General features: G+C 43.1%; 1 protein-coding gene across 2 annotated transcripts; it reads right to left on the bottom strand.

The window, feature by feature from the left end:
* Window positions 1–546: 546 nt before the first annotated feature.
* Window positions 547–19,275, bottom strand: KDM4A (lysine demethylase 4A). Of its 2 annotated transcripts, none has more exons than XM_075616095.1 (22): window positions 19,034–19,275; window positions 17,083–17,273; window positions 16,425–16,600; window positions 14,551–14,665; window positions 14,031–14,224; window positions 13,801–13,850; window positions 13,444–13,547; window positions 13,013–13,150; window positions 12,522–12,697; window positions 11,837–12,018; window positions 11,397–11,716; window positions 10,030–10,153; window positions 9,307–9,488; window positions 8,530–8,728; window positions 8,308–8,384; window positions 8,105–8,160; window positions 7,187–7,295; window positions 6,351–6,536; window positions 5,077–5,247; window positions 3,457–3,576; window positions 3,129–3,221; window positions 547–2,780 (listed from the first exon to the last, which is right to left on the bottom strand). In XM_075616095.1, exons 2-22 carry the CDS (start codon window positions 17,218–17,220, stop codon window positions 2,640–2,642), a joined length of 3,051 nt encoding a protein of 1,016 aa, XP_075472210.1. In that variant the 5' UTR covers window positions 17,221–17,273; window positions 19,034–19,275; the 3' UTR covers window positions 547–2,639. The 2 variants fall into 2 exon arrangements, with proteins under 2 accessions (XP_075472210.1, XP_075472211.1); XM_075616096.1 differs by lacking the exon at window positions 19,034–19,275 and adding an exon at window positions 18,086–18,206.
* Between the last annotated feature and the right edge of the window lie 678 nt (window positions 19,276–19,953).

The following is a 19,953-nucleotide window of genomic DNA, read 5'->3' as shown; positions in this document are numbered from 1 at the left end:
AGTATTGAACTGGACTGCCCTGTATTTGGACACTCCAAGTAAGAAATTTGAGGTAATACTGGACATCTGTGTCTGGTATTACCTCTCTGGACATAGTGACCTGGCCGGGGCTGGGCAGCTTCCTTGCTCCTGATTGGCTGCATTACCCAGCAGCAGCCTATAAGGAGGAGGTGTCAGAAGCCTTCGGGTGGCGCAAAGGAGAAGAGGAAACAACATGGAGCGGAGAGGTGTGTGCGCATCTCAAGTGCGTTGCACCTTTCACCATTGTGTCCTGTATTTTTGGAGAAGCCACCTGGCAACCCTATCTGTGATAATTATGTCATTTAAAAAAAGGGAAAAAAACAAACAAACAAACATTTGCTATTAGCAAGCTAATTACACCAGTAAATTCATAACCAAGTTCTCTGCTGGCTATGTGGGATTGCACTTTTAAGACACTGTTAGGTTGTAGTCACAGGATGTAACCATGGCTGGGTAACGTTTTGTGCTGTTGCACTCTGTAAAGTAGAACTTTTACATGTTCAAACAATATGAAGACACGAGCACTGCACATCACACAAGTTTATTGCTAAAAGTAATGCGCTACCTTGCCATATAACTTAAAAGTTTAGTTTGAAAGAAAATAAAATGCAGTCTTTTTATACACAGAATTGAATAAAATGCTGGAAAGCCAGCACTATATTGAGGAGAAACACACCGTAGGCCTCTCTACCATAGAAGGGTTAGGAAGTAAATAATATGAAAGACGCGTAGGCGCTATACCTACCAAACTACAGCTAAACAAAAGAGGCAGCGCGCGGGTGTGAAATCCCGTTCATTCTCATGCAGAGGGACATTCCCTGATGCCCTGCTTTATTCACAGTAACCTCCCTCCCCCAGACCATGGGACACACCAATGCTCAGCACAAGCTGACAGTGTTGGCTCCCAACCATTGTGTGAGCTATGTGCTTTGATCAGATTAATTGCTTTGCAATTTGTTGCCAGCCTCTCTGGCAGCACAGGGGCTTAAAGTCATATTTGATCATAATATATATATATTTTATTTAAACAGTTCTCTTGTTGCACTGAAATATTACTGAACTGCCCTTTCCAAAATAAGCGCTCTGCCTCCCTTTTAAAAGATGAACATACTGTTACTACAGGCAGGGGTGGCCAACTCTACTCCTCAAGGGCCATGTTTTCAGGATATCCCTGCTTCAGCACTGGTGGCTCAGTCAACAACCGAGGCACCAGTGCTGAAGCAGGATCCTGAAAACCTGCCCTGTTGGTGGCCCTTGAGGACTAGAGTTGGACACTCCATTGTGCAGGGAAACTCTCTCCCCCCCCCCCCCCCCCTTTCTTTTTTGCTGTAATCTTAACACACAGTTCTGTTAAAGCTCCTATTTTGGAAATATTTCCCTTGCAGTAAGAGAATAAACATGAACAGGCCACAGGCCTGTGTGAAAAGTCTCTGCAAAATGGGTTTCTTTTTATAAAACTTTGTTACAAACACAATGTCGTGTTAAGGTGAAGAAGCCGTTTGCAGCTATATACAAACATAATCCACGTGTTAAGAGATATTTTCCTTTAAACCTGCAACATTTCAAGATCCACAACTGTTCGACCAAATGATACTTCTGATTTCTTAGCCTTGTGGCCTTTCTGATCGGTTTGCTTATCATTGATAAATAGAAGGGACCATCTATGAACTTGCGTTTGCACAAGAGATTGTTTTTAACTCCGCCCACTGTGTATGCCTCCTTTTATGATTAAATGACATTGGGAAGAATGGCATAAGAACTCAGGTCAAAGCTTGATCGTTTCACAAATCCAAAACAGACATTTAAGCTGTAAGGTGAGGAGGTAGACACCGATTGAGTCCTAGAATAAAAGGGCTGGAGTTCAACCCTCCCCTATTAACAATATTATATCAGACTTACATATTCCTGATCGGCACACATTCCCTTTATAAAAGCATCAATGTAATCCTGCTATTTCTTTTATCAGCAGTAGCTTGTTCACAACAGCTTCCGCAGGTTAATGCTGCCCAGATCAAAAAACAACGTTTTTGTTTTCTAATGCAAAATGTATCAATACAAAAGAAAGATCAAAAAGAAGAAAACACAAAGTGACAGGTTGAGCACAGGTCAGGGGATTCTCTTGTCTGACATGGGAGCGGAGGAAGATACCGAATTATTTGTTACCCCCAATTCTGCTCAAGCTGCCTCCCACTCTTGTCCTGGAAGAGGAGCAGGTAAGAAAGGTGTATAAATATAAAAAGGATGTTGGAGCACAAGCACCAGTAACACTGTCCTGTTCGGAGGGAGGATGGTAGTCCAGTTGCAGGGCACGAACCCGTCCTCAGCGGCTCCTGTCCATCACAAGAATGATAGGGGATTGGTGGCGGGAGAAAAACGTATTTTATGCAGGCCGCCAGTAGAGTAAGGTTAGGTCCTGTATTACCACCAATCTGTGCAACGCATGACCGGAAACCAATTTAAGAGATCAATGTAAAATCTACCAGGAGAACAGAACACAATGTCCCATTTCCCCATACGGTATAAACATTTGGCCACAGTTTTCTGTTGTTGGAGGAGATCAGTCGGTCTCCTCTTCATGGACAGGAGAGAGGAGGAGTAAGTTAGAGCAGGTCCCGGGCTCAATCCATGATGGCGCGGTATACAGCTGGCTCAATATAGTCTTCTCGGTACCTTGAGTTGATGACTCGCTGTCTCTTCACCTCTTGTTTCACTTCCTTCTCGGTGAAGATTTCTGTGAAGCGCATGTCGGAGGCCACAGACTGCAACGGGAAAGAACATCAGTCAGAAGAAGCAGCCATAATAGTGGGGCTAGGAAGGTAATATGTTATTCCCATCGCTTGCAGTTGTATTGTATGTCTTTATTTATATAGCGCCATTAATGTACATAGCGCTTCACAATAGTTAAAGTTGCAAAGTCAAAGATACCAGGCATGTCTATTATTCTACTCATGATTATTGCTGTATGTTCCTTATTTCGCTTACAGAACAGTATTCCTCAAAATAGATAAACATTAACTCCCTTCCCTATTTTGTAGAGTCTACAATGTAGACCATACCCAACAATACCCACAAGTGTCATTATAAATCTGTAGTTCTCGGTTACATACCAAGCGGGATTTTACTCTCTTTGGTAACTCTTCTTCAAGCGTGTACACATCATCCCGCTTCACCATCAGCTGAGATCCATCTTCAAACTCCACCTAAAGACAAAGAAAAACCCTCCATTGAAAGCCGGAAGAACAAGTACACAGCCCATTGCATTTGGTCAGTCTTTGTCATTGCCAACACCTTCTCTTGCACTTTGATGTGTAGATATATATCTTTCATGTAAAATGGTTTCCAAAGCCCATCCTTAAGTAAGACAGTACCAATCATTTGTACTGGCACCTCAACTACAGCACCCCCATTTAGGAACACAAAGCAGCCTCATCTCACCTGGTACATCTGAATGGCATGTGATGCAACAAACTTGGCGCCATAAACCAGCCCGTCTGTCCAACGCACCTGCACAATCTCTCCAGCAGGGGGTGGGCCCAGATTAAGGCAGTCGCGGCTCTGTCAACGGGATTAGAAGCAGAGACATAAGGAAGGAAGGCAGGCAGTAAAAATGTGTGCGTTTACTGCACAAAAAAAGTCTGAAGCAAACGTCTTTGTTACACGGATTACTGGAAGAGGGATCATGTGACAGCCATCCTATTACCTAATGAACATCTTATGCAGAAACATTAAAAAACCAGCACAGGAAGTGGTTCTTCTGGCTCCTTTTGCAGAGATTGTGACCAATGCTTTACAGATCAGAGCCTCTTTGTTGCACATCACCATCCCTGTTAACCTCACTACTATAAAAACTGTACTTCTATTAGTGTTTCACTGCTTAATTATAAAGCTGCATGTTGACCAAGAGACGTTGATCAAATGTTTCCTTCAAGATACCTTAATAGCAAAAATATCCTCCAACACTCCCCAAAATAATTTGTGATGCAATTCTTTGGATAGATTTAATTACTCAAAATAAATGTGTCCCTGGGTTGATTCTTATGTTAAAGTGTGTGTTTTTATTTTAATAGGGTCTGGTAATTATTGATCTTTTCAAACTAGTTATGCCGACATTTCCCCCCCGCCACCCCCCCAACCAAAAAAAAAAAAACTAAAGAGAGAAACAGACTGGATCAACAGGTTACCCTCATTTACAGAAGTTATCACGAAAGATAACCCTCCACTAGAATTGTACAAAAATGACGCCAAGGAAACATTAACCGTTTACAAATGGCATCACCTGCACCTACATGTCATTAATTCACTATACCCCTCGGAGGGACTACGGGGGCAACATTATGGCTATAACCATAGATGCATAGATTTAGGGCAGCTTAAAAAGAGTAATGCCAGATACGCTTACGAGGCGTTGGGAATCAGGCATTACATTGGAGGAACCAAGCAGTTGTGTCTCGTACATTCTTCAGGATTCTCTTCACTCATAGCGGGTTATGAAATACAACGCGCTCTACCCTTTGCCATCTTGTGTGTGCACACTAGGATGATTTCTCACCATCATATTTATAAAGGGTTTTCTATATTCGGTTATGATGCATGCATTTATAGGTCATCTTGGCACGTACAAAGTATACTCATCTGTTCTATGCACAGTTTAAAGGTTGTATTTATAGATTTATGAAATAATATATATTTTTAGATAGGGGGAAATTAATGCATTTTTACAAAATATATTAAAAAATATATATCTGTCTTTTTTGGAATTACATTTGTGTTATTGTGCTATAATGTGTAGAGATGGATATAGATCTAGTGCTGGACAGTCGCTTTTTCTTTTCTTGTTAGTCATCTAGGATGGACAACCCCTCGAACAGCCCAGGATCCTGACGAGGAGGCAGTTTGCCTGACGTAAACATAATGCAGTGGGGATTTTGCATCCTTCCGCCTAGCACGTAGAAGAGGCTCATATCAAAGGGCATTATATAGAGTAGTTTCTTACTTTCACCAACTCCCTACTCCTCCCTCTTCCTTGCCAATGAGATTAGATCACCTCTCCCTTACCACAATGTCCTCGGGATACAGGTTATCACTGAAGGAGCCATCATCAAAATTGACTTCGTAGAAGGTTTCCTTGGTCAGCTTGACCACCTCGCACTGGTAGAACCGGCCGTTTTTGTGCTTGCTGATCACAGGCTGCCCAACTGTGATATCCCGGTCTGAATCTTTGCCATGCTGGGGTAATAATGATGAATAGTTAGATTATGTATGACGAAGGAAGAAATGCCGACTGCCCGGCGTATACCAGTAAGCCTCCATTTATGTTGATTTGTTCTAAATCTTCCACAAACCAAATATACGTTTAAAACAACATCTGATGAAGGCTTTGTCCCGACCTAAAGTAGCAATCCCCCCCTGAAACAGTAATATGACCAAGAGGTTAATTCCCCCGTGAAGCAGTAACAGGGCTCAAGAGGTTAAATCTCCCCCCTCCCCAAAGCAGTAATGGGGCCCCCAAGGGGTTAATGTTCTTTCTCCTCCCCCCGCCCTATCAAGCAGTAACGGGACCCGCAGGATTAATCCTCCCCCCCATGAAGCAGTAACGGGATCCGAGGGATTAATCTCCCCCCCATGAAGCAGTAACGGGACCCACGGGATTAATCCTCCCCCCCATGAAGCAGTAACGGGATCCGAGGGATTAATCTCCCCCCCATGAAGCAGTAACGGGACCCACGGGATTAATCCTCCCCCCCATGAAGCAGTAACGGGATCCGAGGGATTAATCTCCCCCCCATGAAGCAGTAACGGGACCCGCGGGATTAATCCTCCCCCCCATGAACCAGTAACGGGACCCGAGGGATTAATCTCCCCCCCCATGAAGCAGTAACAGGACCTGAGGGATTAATCTCCCCCCCATGAAGCAGTAACAGGACCCGAGGGATTAATCTCCCCCCCCCCCCATGAAGCAGTAACAGGACCCGAGGGATTAATCTCCCCCCCCCATGAAGCAGTAACGGGACCCGAGGGATTAATCTCCCCCCCCATGAAGCAGTAACGGGACCCAAGGGATTAATCTCCCCCCCCCATGAAGCAGTAACGGGACCCGAGGGATTAATCTCCCCCCCCCCATGAAGCAGTAACGGGACCCGAGGGATTAATCTCCCCCCCATTAAGCAGTAACGGGACCAGAGGTGTTAATTTCTCCCGCAAAGCCGTAAAAAAATTGCTGCTTTAAATTCCTAATTTCTATTGGTCATGGGACAAACATGGCTACCAGGTGCCAATAAACAAGGTATGTACGGATCCTCGTTCCCGCCGTTCTCCAGTCTGTGGCTCACCTCATTCTGTGGAGTCTTGTGTCTGAAGCAGGTTATGAACACCACAAAAGGCCAGTCATCTGGCTGCATCATTACCCCTGCTGCCTGGGCACAGGACGCGTGGAAGGACGTGGGGCAGCGCCCGTGGGAGCACTGAACACAGCATCCCAACACCCTCTTCCTCCGCTTCTTACAGAATATACATTTCTAGCATAGGGATGGCAAACACAAGCAGGATCAGCAAGGGAAGGGAGCTTGGTAAATCCCCCTCCCCTTAAGAGAGAGACACTCATGGTCAGCTTAAAGCTGCAGACCAAGCAATCGCCTACATGCGTGTTTTTAAATAAAATCAGTTCTGTACGATGAGAAAATACTCTTAACGTTTTTTTTAAACTCTGAATGACATTTTAATGTCTTATATGTAACAAGCATTTTTTGTTTCTATAGCAACCATTTACAAAGTCACATCCCCTTCCTCTTCTGAAACAGGCTCTGGCACACCCCTTTTTGAGCCCTGCCCTCTCTCTAGCAGTGCACCAATTGTATCTAGTGACTGCCTCGTCTTGTGATCTTCCCCACAGAACTTGTGTCCTATTAATATGCATACGCATTCCACCGACTGCAGAATACTCCCCTGCAGCCATTTGGTGAACCCCTGAGCCGAATCTTCGCTGATCGATCACAGGAGAACGGATTGATCGGCAACTTAGGGAATTACTTATCATTGGGTGGATTGTATTGATGCACATATTAAAAGGGGTGGGGGGGGAAAGAAATAAATAAAAAATAAAATAAATTCGACAGCTTGGACTGCTGCTTTAATGCACACACGTTGGTTCTGTAGATCAAACACCTACCAGTCTGAATCGCTGCAGTGGGATTTTGCTGATGTCCACAGGGGTCCTCTCTGCGATATTCACAAATTTGGCTTCTGCAACTGCCACAGCACACATCACGTGCACCCACCTAGCAAACACAGGCAGCATTCAGGAAACCAATTCAAACAACAAATATAGAACATTCAAATGTACAAGCTGCCTTTAATGTTAGACAATGTTGTCCAACACGGGAGGGGGAAGAAGGTTTGTATTGAAGCATGGAGCATAGCAGCATGCTGTTACTGCAACTCCAGCCCACTGTATAGTAATACAATGAAGTCGGAGTTACTGAAGTACAGGTCTCAATAACCAAAGCGGTTTGCTCTTAAAAAAAGACAATATGTCTAATAGACCAGATAAAAGCTCAGAACTATTTATATATAGGTGTAGAGCAGAGGTTCTCAACTCCAGTCCCCAAGACTCTCCTCAGCCCCAACCGGTCAGGTTCTCAGGATATCCCTGCTTCAGAACAGGCGGCTCAATCAGTGGCTCAGTCTTTGACCGAGAAGCCATTGCTGAAGCAGGGATATCCTGAAAGCCTAACCAGTTGAGGGAGGAGGTCTTAAACCCATGGTGTAGAAGGTCTTCTCCCCTCCAATGAACTATGTTAACCCATTCTGTGACAAAGATAGTGTGTTACACTATAAAGTGATGCGCTGTAGGATACTGGAGAAGTAAAAGGCTGTTAACGGACCTGAAGCCTGCAGTGCAATATTTGATATAAAAAACACACGTTAGGAGCACAAAAAACCCTGCATTGGTCAGCTACATTTAAAACACGCTAATCACACGTGTGCCTGCTGTGGAAAGAGATCCATTGTGCAGGATAGAAGATGCAGAGCTTCCCTGTGGGAGGTCAGTGATGCAATCCTGCTGGGCATTGAGAAGAGGGCTTACCGATTACCATTGGCTTTCTGCAGTGCACCACCTCGCAGGGAACAGAGGCAGCAGTCCTGGGAGAGACAGGTTAGGACAAGTGTTACCGTGTTTAACAGGAATAAAAGAGCTGGCTCTTCATGCACACCGATCAGGAGGCCACGGTGCACAATGCTGAAGCGTCATCTACTACTGTGGGGTAGATTAGGGGTTTCATTTCTTACCTCTGTTAAAGCATTTTCGTCACACCTGGAACAGATCCAACCGTCTGTGGCCTTGTCTTTGGGCACTCCATAGCAGCCTGCGTAGGACAAAGATACCAAGTTAAGGTGTTGGGCTTTGTGCATCAGACAGAGATTAGGAGAAGTAGGAAACATGTCTGAGTCAGTATAAAAAGTCCTAGATAGGATAGATATTAAAAAGAAGGCAGCAAGACCGAGACTTACTGGCATGGACGCACACACAGCAGTTTTTACAGGTTATCAGGACGCTGGTTCCGTCTTCCTCCAGGTAAGGAGTAGACAGGTTGAGTTCTGCGCTGTTCCCCTTTGTTGTGAAGCACATCTCGGGAATAAGAGGTTTGGTTCGGATTTGGACTCCATCGTTGCTCGGTTCAGTTTTAATGCTCTGTCCTCCGCTCTCGGACTGAAGAGCAGAATAGAGACGTCAAACACAGCCTTCCTTGTATAGAATGCTAACCTGTTTCATATAAGCAACAGATTGCACCAACAAACAATATCTGGTACCCGACGCACAGAATTTTCCAGGAGTTTAGCAAAGTGGAAGAGTAAAAAACAATTAGCATTGTGCTACTAAAATAAAAGCAAAAGACAGCAGAGAAACACACCTGTAAATTCCTGCTACGTTTTATTACCTGACGAAGGGAGGTTGTACACCCTGAAACGTAGTGCTTGCTCTTTCACTCTGCATGATTGAATAAACCGCACAGATTGTGCATATTTGGACACCACTCCTGTTGTGCTACTACTTTGAATCTTTGTCTTGTAAAGTCCTGCTCGGTTGCCATATTTCTTCCATTTCAGCCAAGTATTGAATTAGATCTCCTTTTACAGCCATTTACTGATGAAGCCCCAAAAACACACCTCTCCAAAGCAACGCTGAGAACCACGTGCAGATACACCTGCTCAAGTCTCAGGGCATCTACCTCCCTTCGAACCTTTATAAAATACAAATGATGTACCTTACGAAAATCTGCCACTCACCTGCTGGTATGTTTGGAAGAGCATGCAGACGGCACAGTATGGCGACATGCGTGACATCGTTATATTGTATTCTCTCTCCGCCTCAAAGTTGGGGGGTCTGTTCTGCCAGAGTTGAGCAAGAGGCTTTGCCCAGGACACGGTCTCCTCAAGTTCTTCGTCCAATTGCAGCTGTTCTGGCACCTCTATGAATGGAACGTGAAGAGACAGGCTTGCTAAAGCTGCAATACCACTTTGGGATAAGTGGGTGTACAGATTGTGTTACCCAAAGTAGTCCTATGAAATAAATCTATAAGCAACCATAAATAAATACAGATAAGCAACCTTATAATGGCAAGCCCGGGGCATATAGTGAAGATTCTCTCAGTTACAAACAAGCATTTGATTAGTGCATAATGTTTGCAAGTCCAGAGGAGGTGTGATTATTTAGGAAGTGAACCACATAATTAGTTTGTGGAATTTAAAATCAAACTAAGTAAATACTAATTTGATTTTTTTTAGTTACTGCTACTCGGAGCGCTAGATCGCCAAAAGCATTATGATAAGCACCAGTTTAACACCTACAATTCTTGGCAATGTTTTTAATTCACATTGTACTGGTCACTGTTGTATCATATTTGGCAACCAATTATCAACATGCTGGCTGTGGATTATTTGTACTATATGGACCACCCTCCATTTTGGATTGTTACATTGTTACTTTGTTGCCCCACACTCGGAACGTACCATCGTCACTGCAGCTCTCCTTCATCACCAGCGGGTGGTAACGAGGCAGTTTGGTCAGAGGCTGCCGGCGGCTCGTCGTGGTGCAGTTCTCGGTCAGAGATTTCATGTGCTCGTCCTCTTCCACCTGTATGACAAGCACAGAGCACGTGTGGATCTACAATTCACTAGCTTCCATCAGGTAGAACCCCACAAAATCATATTGCTTCAAGACGCCAATTATGAATCATAGCTTTAGAAAGCAGGAATAAGTCAACATCGTATACATGTCACAATTCACACTCACACATTTAATCCACTCATTGTTAAGGTCAGGTGTGCTGCCAAGAACATAGGTCAACAAAAATCAGGTCTGATTCTCATCCACACCACACATTTTATTGCAAAAGCCCCAAAAATAGATCAGCACTTTAAAAAATGATTATGCCTAGATTGTACCAAGTAACCCAGGCATTATTGAGTGTGCATCTGTCATTGCTATAACATGCCACCCACCCGGTTATCTGTTATCCAAAGCCGATGTGCTGTGAAGCATTTTTGTAGTTTTAACCAGCAGGAGTATAAGGAGTGCACAGAAATTCAAAAGCTTCCAATCTCTCTACAGACCTCTGATGACATTAAAGCAGCAGTTCAAGCAATATCCTACATGTGTGTGTTTTAATATATATGTTTTAAAGACATTTTTAATGTTTCTAATGTAGAAACCATTTCCAAAGTGACAGACCCTTCCCCTTCTGATAGGCTCTAGCTCTTGAGACCCGCCCTCTCTCTAGAAGTGCACCAATTGTATCTAGTAACTGCCCAGTCACAATAATATTGCTGGACTACATTGCCCACAATGCTGTGCAAGAACTGACTTAAATAACCCGAGCAAGCGATCGATTACAGGAGAATGGATCGATCTGCAACTTAGCTAATCACTTATCAATGTGCAGATTGTATCGATGCACATATTGAATGGGAAATATATATATACACATACATATTTTTTTTTTAAACGGCAGCTTGAACTCAGTGTTTCTAACCCTCTTCTCAGGGCATCCAAGGTTTTTGAAATAATAAATGAATATCCAATCCCACTTTGCACTTATCTTATATAAGAACATGCGATTAGCTAGTTATCCTTAAAACATGGCCCTGTCCAGAGGAGAGAGTTCTGCAGCACTGTATTACCCTCTTGAGCCAAGAGAAGTGAAACAAAGAGGGCAAAGATGCTTTCAGAAGGACGTTTTACCAAAACAGATCCCCAACAGCTATATTAAATGTACCTCAACAAACTGGAATGTATGATCTAGGCTTCCGCTATATCCCTTGTGCCAAGGCCTATCCCTGTTGGAGTAACCTTCCTCCTCTGCCTCTCTTGATCTTACCTCTTCCAGCTCATGTTCGGGAAGGCTGCCCATACTAGTGGTCTCCTTCATTGTAGCATTGCAGCCTTCCTTGGCATAGCTGTGCACACTGCTGAGCTTCCCAGGACGGACACCCAGCTGTACATCAGATTCTGTGTCTGATGACTCCGAGCTGTCAGGGGAGCTGGGTTGCAGAGAGGAGCTGTCCTGTGAGGAGGAAGACAAAGAGCTTTCTGCGCTGGTGGAAGGGCTTCCTGGATTGGAGACTGATGGCATCTCCTGCCCTGACACTGTGTAAGCCTCCACATTCTTCAGATCTTCATACGTTTGTCCAGAGGAGCCTGCAACATCAAAACAGGCATTTTGAATTGTAAGGTTTTTTTCTTTCATCTTGAATCAGGGGGTCCCTCAAAGATGAGAGACGGGGAGACTAAAGATGGAGTTTGGACATTTGTACATACCTGGTTCTATAACTTGGTCCTGACAGCTCTCTATCTCTTTGCTTTGTCCCACTGATGTGGTATCCATATCATACTGTACAGAGCATAGCTCCTCTTTTGGGAAGACCCCGCTCTGGCTAAGATCCTGGGGCATCTCTAGACACACACGGTGTCTCTTAGTTCCAATACGATGTCTGGAAACACTGTGGTGATGAAGACATTGATCAACTTAAGTAAGAGTATGACTGTGCTCAATAACTACAGTTTTTTTTTAAATTAAACTACAGTAATCACTTTATTTTGTATCTAGGGCATAAAGGAAAATCCTACCCAAACTAAGCTCCATTTATTTTGTTTTTACAGGATTGGAAATTGGAAGTTTCCCGGAGCTGAACCACACTATTTTCAGCTCTGGGGACCCCTAGTTCCCGAAGTTAAGTTACCAGTATTATTTCCGTTTTTTAAAAGGGGATTTAAATGGCCATCCAATAGAAAGCCACCACCAATGATGTTGCAGATTCCAATTGGCCTGAGATTTAGCAGCCATTTTCTTTCCCCTGAGGAAAGATTTAAACCCGATAGGTTCACTGTGTACAAAGCATTCCTGGTACCACAAAAGGGCATCCATCGCCTTCCAAAAAAATGTACAACTGTGATGCGGAATACAAAAAACGGTTTCCAAGTTGACACATTTGGCCTGTCCAACCTTTTTCTGTGTTCTGTTTCTTCGTCTCCTGTGAATTCTGCAGCCTCCGGAGTGGGCTGAGCGTGGTCAATCGCAATGACGTCCTTCCCCAGTTTCCAGAGTTTGTAACGCTCAGGCTGGAACTTTCGCACAAAGGTGTCCATGGAAATTTTCACCATGTCCTTTCTGCATGAGCACTGCGCAAAGAATACACATACAGAAGGGTTTTACATTGCTCAGCAAAAACATGGACAAGACACCAGGATGCACAATGCTTTGCTTCAATACTGCACAAACTACAGGACAAAAGGGTTTCATGCCCCTCTTCAAAGTAAACAGTAATTTATCATCACGATAGAAGTGAACAACATAACTGCTAACGCAGCGGTCCGACTCATTTAATGATCTTTGCAATTTATGAACAGTTAAAAATCCTAAAGAGGAATATGGTGCAAGGTGATGAGCACCATGTCTACTCATCCCAAGTACAAAACATAATAAACAGCTCTTACCAGAACAGATTGCTTTCCGTATTCGATCCATCGTAATGTTGCAAAATTGGTGGACTCTGCACAGTTGAAACCATGGTTGAAGCCGGCATGATAAGCATATGGGAAAGTGATCATGAATTCACCAGCTTCTTGGGTTATCTGAAAGAGACAACACCCTGTGTGAAACACACATATAGAAACCATAACCACTTGGTGACAGGAGGCCCAGGCTTGTGTTTTGCAATGCGTTCTTGGCTACTGTAGCAGCCATAGGGTTGTATCACAAGTACCAAGCTAATAGAGTAAAGCAAGGAACAGGTACGAAAGTAGACAGATTTAATCTGAGTACACAGGGACGAAACGTGAGCATCAAGCTCTCTCATCCTCTATATCCATTTCAGTCCTCCCCCAATGTAATGCCCATGCCCGTTTGCCGTCTTTTCTCCACTCACCTTATCAAAAGGGATGCCATACTTCTTTATGATAAAGGGGGAGATGACAGTCATTTTGTGGCGTAGAAAAGCTTCACAGCTCTGAGCGCTTCCTGGGAAAAAGCCTGCAGCACAGAGTAACATGGAATGAAAATTAAAAACACTGGGCATGTTCCTTTGGAAACGTACTCTGTTGGTAGCTATTCAAGAGGATAAATAAATAAACTGGATGTCTGTCCTAGAGAATGGTCAATGTTCAATCTATCTATATATGTGTGAAGGGAGCGTCAGTGCATACATTGAAGCAAGCTTGTTTCCAGTGTGTAGATTCAAGAACCATATAGGACTTCACAAAAGCACAAACAATGTCTGACATACCTTTGGCAAGTCTCTCCAGCCTTTTCCCATGCTCAGGAGGGATTGCGTACCTGCAAAACAAACGGTGAATCACAAAAGGGTTTGTTGCAGTAGTATGAAATTAACATTTCGGGATGTAGATGTGGCAGTAAACGCAGACCCTCAAACATTAGAAAGAGGGGAAAGATGAGTAGAAGATGGTGGTGGTTACTGAAAGCCCTTGTTCCTCGTCCCCATGAAGGAAACCTCACCATGATTTAGGCTCGCCGAAGTGGAGGTAATTGATGCTGTATAGGTCCATGTCTTCGGTGTGCCAGGCGAAGGAGGTTTTCCACATGCCAAAGTACAAGTACGGGGTGTTTACACCTTCAATGGTGATCCCACTCTCCCTCTCCACCACGTCCAGGATGGTGTTCAGACGCCCGATGTTCCACTCTTCGACGTTCTTCAGCGAGAAAGAGAGACCACAATGAAGCAAGAAGCGCTGCTCCCCGTACACACCAGGCATTGGCCAGATAACATAAAAGCAGGACATATCTTCTCTTTTGTCTGTTAAGCTCCTTACCAGAGCATGTTCAAACAATCATAACAAATTTGGGGATTAAGCCCCAATAAAGTCCCTAATGAAACATTGGAAATTATAATAACTTAAAAAGAAAAAATTACACCATGGCTTCATTTAGCAGGAGAGTTGCAGTTATTCGACTTTGAAAGCCTCGACTTGCATGACAATATTCCGCTCTTCAGGTGCCATAAATACTTTCAAATTACCTTGTCATACAAGGACCCGTTCACGTCTGCTCCATAAATGGGGGCATTGAACGTCAGGTTCTTCCAGTATTTGCGCTCCAGGTCCTCAAAGTCTGCGTAACGGGGAGTACAATACCTGCATGCAAACATAAGCACAATGAGAACACACACATAACAAGTTGTAACTGTGACCTGTGAGTACATTTAATTTTCCATTGATTAATGCAAAGTTGAAGAAACTGATAACAATAGATTGCGGACAATACAGGGAAACAAACATTGACATATTAAATGTCCGTGACAACAGTATGCTGGGGGGCCTTACTGCAATGCAGAGGTTTACCATGAGAGTTTGTAAATGTGACTGTATATTTGTATTATTTTAAATGTGCAGTAAAATCACATCATGTGTTTTCCCATCTGGAACCCCTCACATTAGCACGAGGCACCCCTGGGTGGCAGTAAACTGTGGTTGAGGGTATATGAAAACCTCCACAATGTCTGCTTATGTAGATCTGATAAAGACTATATAGGTGTTGAAAGCTTATCTAAAACTGTATCTACAGAAAACACTCATCTTGTTCCTATAATAGGCTGTAACAAGACAACATGAAGGAACAAACAGGGCCAGAGCCCAACAGATTAATATTAAAATAAATACACCCATATATTTCACATTTCCTGTACACATGGGGGAAAAGCCAACATTCCCCCTGCCCATTTCCAATAAATAATCACAGTGTTGATCAAAAAGAATTTGATCAGAAAGATTTCCCCCTTTATACAGCACTCAAAACACATATAATCAAATAGTGGACAAAAACAAATGGTCCTGCAGATATGCTGCGATTAGCTGAGAAGTATCCCAGAATCACGGTGGAAATCAAAAATAATAAAATTTTATTACGTCTACATAGATCATTAAAAACATAGATGCAGTACTAAAAATCCCTGTATTTAGGTGGCAGATATGAATAATTTGTAATAGTAAGGTAAGTATCGTTGATATGTATCTCAATCTATTCATGTCGCCACTCAGAGTGGAACGTAGGACGTCACGTCAGTGACGTCACTCTGAGTGGCGACATCCTACACCTCTGCATGAGCAGGCATGTATCGAGCAGAGGCATTTTGTTTTGTGCTTTTTCGCTATAATGTATACCATGCTTTAGAGACTGTTGCAATATAAGAGAAAGAGTGTTAACATTCTTCTTTGTTACTATTGGTAGCCAACTGTGTGCAACTAAGTCTGAAGTCTCAGACCACACATATAAATAGCAACCAAGTGGTTAGCATTGGGAGTACTAATAGGGTTAATCACGGCCGCAATTTTGCGATAATAAACATAATTACATACTACTGATTACCTGGTATGTCAGATATCATCTCTGATACCATTTAACACTGCTAGCGATACTTAGGATATACAAGTCTGTCTCTGATAGTTATAATTTTGGATGTGAGGATATGAATAGATTGAGATACATATCAACGATACTTACCTTACTATTACAAATTATTCATATCCGCCACCTAAATACAGGGATTTTTAATACTGCATCTGTGTTTTTCATGATCTATGTAGACGTAATAAAATTTTATTATTTTTGATTTCCACCGTGATTCTGGGATACTTCTCAGCTAATCGCAGCATATCTACAGGACCATTTATTTTTGTCCACTATTTGATTATATGTGTTTTGAGTGCTGTATAAAGGGGGAAATCTTTCTGATCAAATTCTTTTTGATCAACACTGTGATTATCTATCCTTACCCTCTAAGCACCGAACATGTCCTTAAAATAAGAGATATATATAGGTGATTGCGGTCTCGTTTACATATTCACCATTTCCAATAAACCAAGTCCTTTTTATACTCCTGTTATGGGCTCTTACTTGTCATTGTTAGCCATCCGTCGAAACTCTTTGACAGTCATTGGCTTCTTCTGTATGTTATACTGTGTGAAGAGGCCGGATTGGCCAGTCACCACCTGCTGAATTGGGGCAGGAATAACCAGGTCGTCCAAGTCATCATAACAAGTACGTGGCTTCCACTCCTTCGGAGGTACTACCTGCAGAAGAAGGTGCAACATCACAATAGTTCTTTTAAACCAAAACGATTTAAAATCAAATGTTTTATATGATATATAATGCACTGTTTGTTTCCCAGAATAGTTAAAGGAGTTTACACAAAACTGCCTTCACCAGAAGAGTTTACTGTTGTATACCATTAAATACTTGGTCTGTGAACATATCAGTAACAAATGTGAGCATGTCATTACCCAGAGTCCCTGGCTGTAGTGAAAGCATTGTATGCTGAGAGATTATAGGGCAAGGCAGACTTGACTGAGACATGGGAATGTGCTCATGATAGTTCATCATTCCACAACCTTAGAGCAAAGACCTAGATAGACTCACAGACCAGATGAAAATGTAAAACCTAGTGTCTGTTTGCCTTCGTATATATCTCCCCCTTGTGCTCCCAAGTTTGGCGCTCTACGCACAGTGCCACTCATATTGGAGTAGTCCTATAGTATATGCTGGTGTTACTAACCTTGGCCAGCCCTGCCCGATGTGCACCTTGGGACTCAATGTACGCGATGTAGCGCTTGAAGTTGCGAAACTCCTCCATGGTTGGATAGAAAGTCATGATCCGCGAGCTGGAATTTGGGGTTTCATTTTCACCGGCCATCTTGATGCTGAAGGCCCTGAGGGCTTCTCTGGGTCTTAGGAGAATGCAAGGATCTGCAGGGCACATTCACAGAGAAAAACAGTCACATCTTGTATAAATTAACTACCGTATTAACAGCACTTCCCCATTCTTAATATCAACACCTCAAACTCAATGGGAGTTCACAGTTAAAGCAATACCCCCCAAAGTAAACATGAAGTCATAAAACCTCATAGCACAGCAAACATTAACCGCTTCTTATGTTTCATTTTACAAAAATCTTCATTTTTTTGGCAAGTTTTAACTGTTTATTTATGGCCTGAACCTACTCTATTTCTGCCAGTGATTGAAGCGCTGAATCCTCAGCTAATTAAAGTAGATGGGTGATTGACTATATTGAATACCCCTTCCACTAGGTGTGCAGATATAAGTATATACAAATAAATAAAATATAAAAACATTGATTGGTAATATCCTTTTTAAAGTGCATCCGTAGAAAGTATGACTTACTTGGAATCCTGTACTGACGTACCTAATAAAATGTACCTTTTTCAATGTGCAAATGTTGGTGATCTGACAACACACACGTTTCTAGTAGGTCATAAAACCCTAACTGCTCTGATTAGCTGAAGGTTCGGAGTGTCAACCCACAGGACAGAATAGCGCTCTCCTAGTCAATGATAGTCATTCCAAATTTGAAGGATTATTATGGAACAACATGACCTAATACAGCCCCAATATGCTTTTTCAATGTTACTTTGAACAAGGAAAGCGGGTTCTGTCATTTTTTGGCCTTTTAATATGTACAGGATTCAGAAGCCAGCTGCACTCAACTGCGACACACACAATGGGGTAATAATTTATTTTAAAAAGGGGGAGTACTCACAAGTGTTGGAGTTTTAAAAGCATTTAGGTAGACAGCAGTCACCAGCCAGTTCTCACTTTCACGTTTGTTATCGGCACTTTGAGAGATAGATCTAGATAGATAATCTCAAAATTCCATCTTCCTAGAACAGCGACAGACTGTTATATCTTTCTCTGCCTCAGAGTGCTACATATTTTGATTCCACAGGCAGTGGTCATCCATTCCTATTGTTTTAGCGGACGTAAAATTGTATCCTTTGTTTATATACATTATGCATTATCTGTGGTGCTTCGCTCATTCTATATACACTTTTCTCTATTCGGATTAGTATATGTATGAAGCAGCCCCAAAAGTATATTCCGTATCTACACACCTCCTACTCCTTCCCCAAACCCTCTCCACTATCTGACTTTGGTTGGATATATTCACATTTAGCAGATATTCACCGTTAAGGTATTAACCCTTTCACATTTATCCCTCACTATTTAGTGATTTCACACAATACACGCACGAAGGATTTGTTTTTATTATATAATATTTCACTTCACACATCTCTTTTACGCGAATATATATATACACACAAATATATATGTATGTACATAAACATTCTATGCATCATAACACCACATTACACGTCACGCACTCTGTCACACCCCCTCCCTTTATCCTTTTCCCCTAATGATTGATTGACAGGCGACACCGGAATTGGAGGCCTAAAGAGGCGGGACCCCCTATCATCCGTCGCCACTGATTGGTCCATAAGGAAAATAACCGGAAGCCACAGGATAGGGAAACGTGCGCGAGCTTCCTATTGGCCGACGCGCCTGCCACTCGTCCCATCTGTTTCAACCCCCGCCCCCCCTCTCCTTCCTCTCTTTCCCCCATCCCCCCTACTCACATTCCCACCGGGGCCCACTGGGGGTGTGAGCGGTAAAGTAACGCGGTGACCCGATGGGAGGGGAGACTGACCTGTGACTTTGTTTGAGATGATGGGGGGGGGGGGGGGGGCTCGGCGGCCTGAGGGGCGGACGCAGCCCGGGCGGGTGACACGAAGGCCCCGGCTCGGCTTGTTGTCGGTCTCCGCTGTCCCCCTCTGTCCCCGTCCTCCCTGCTTCTCCGTTCCAGTCGGTGTTCGGTGCGAGCTGGCGCAGCCTCTGTCTCCGGCTCTTTCTCCGACTGCGCCTGCGCGCTGACTGCGAAACAGGTCGAGCAGCGCCAATTGCAGCGCGCGGCCGGCCGTCCAATTACAGAAGGAAGATGAGTCACCAATGGCAGCGGCGGAGCTCGGCGCTGATTGGCTAGGACGGGGCCGAGCTTTGTTATGCTCCTGCAGGAAGAAGGCGGCCAACAGCTGATTGGGTGCACTGGTTCGATAGGGTGGGCATTGTCCAATCAGGACAGTGCTTGGGGGTAGGCACTGTCCAATCAGGACAGGGCGTAGGGATGGGCAATGTCCACTCAGGGCAGGGGTGGTGTGGGAAGAAAGAAGCTACATTGAGAAACAGCAGGGGCTGTTACTAGGGTGTGATGTGATAATGTGCAGTCACAAACATGAACACAATGGCATTGGGAAAAAGCGAGGAAGATTAAAAATATATAAATAATATAATAATAATAATAAAAATGTAAATATATATATAAATATATGATTAAAATATATAATATATAAACAATATATATAAGATAAAAAAAATATATAAGATAATATTAAAAATAAATGACAACAAAAATGTTGCATTCAAATTAAATACCCAAGTGACCAAAATAGGATTCAAATGATTAGACCATTTATTTATTTATTTATAAAATATTTTACCAGGAAGTAATATATTGAGAGTTACCTCTCGTTTTCAAGTATGTCCTGGGCACAGAGTAAAACAAATAATACT

The sequence above is a fragment of the Ascaphus truei genome, chromosome 10, assembly GCF_040206685.1.
Source record: "Ascaphus truei isolate aAscTru1 chromosome 10, aAscTru1.hap1, whole genome shotgun sequence".
Classification (NCBI taxonomy): Eukaryota; Metazoa; Chordata; class Amphibia; order Anura; family Ascaphidae; genus Ascaphus; species Ascaphus truei.
This window is presented reverse-complemented; position numbering and strand designations above follow the sequence as displayed.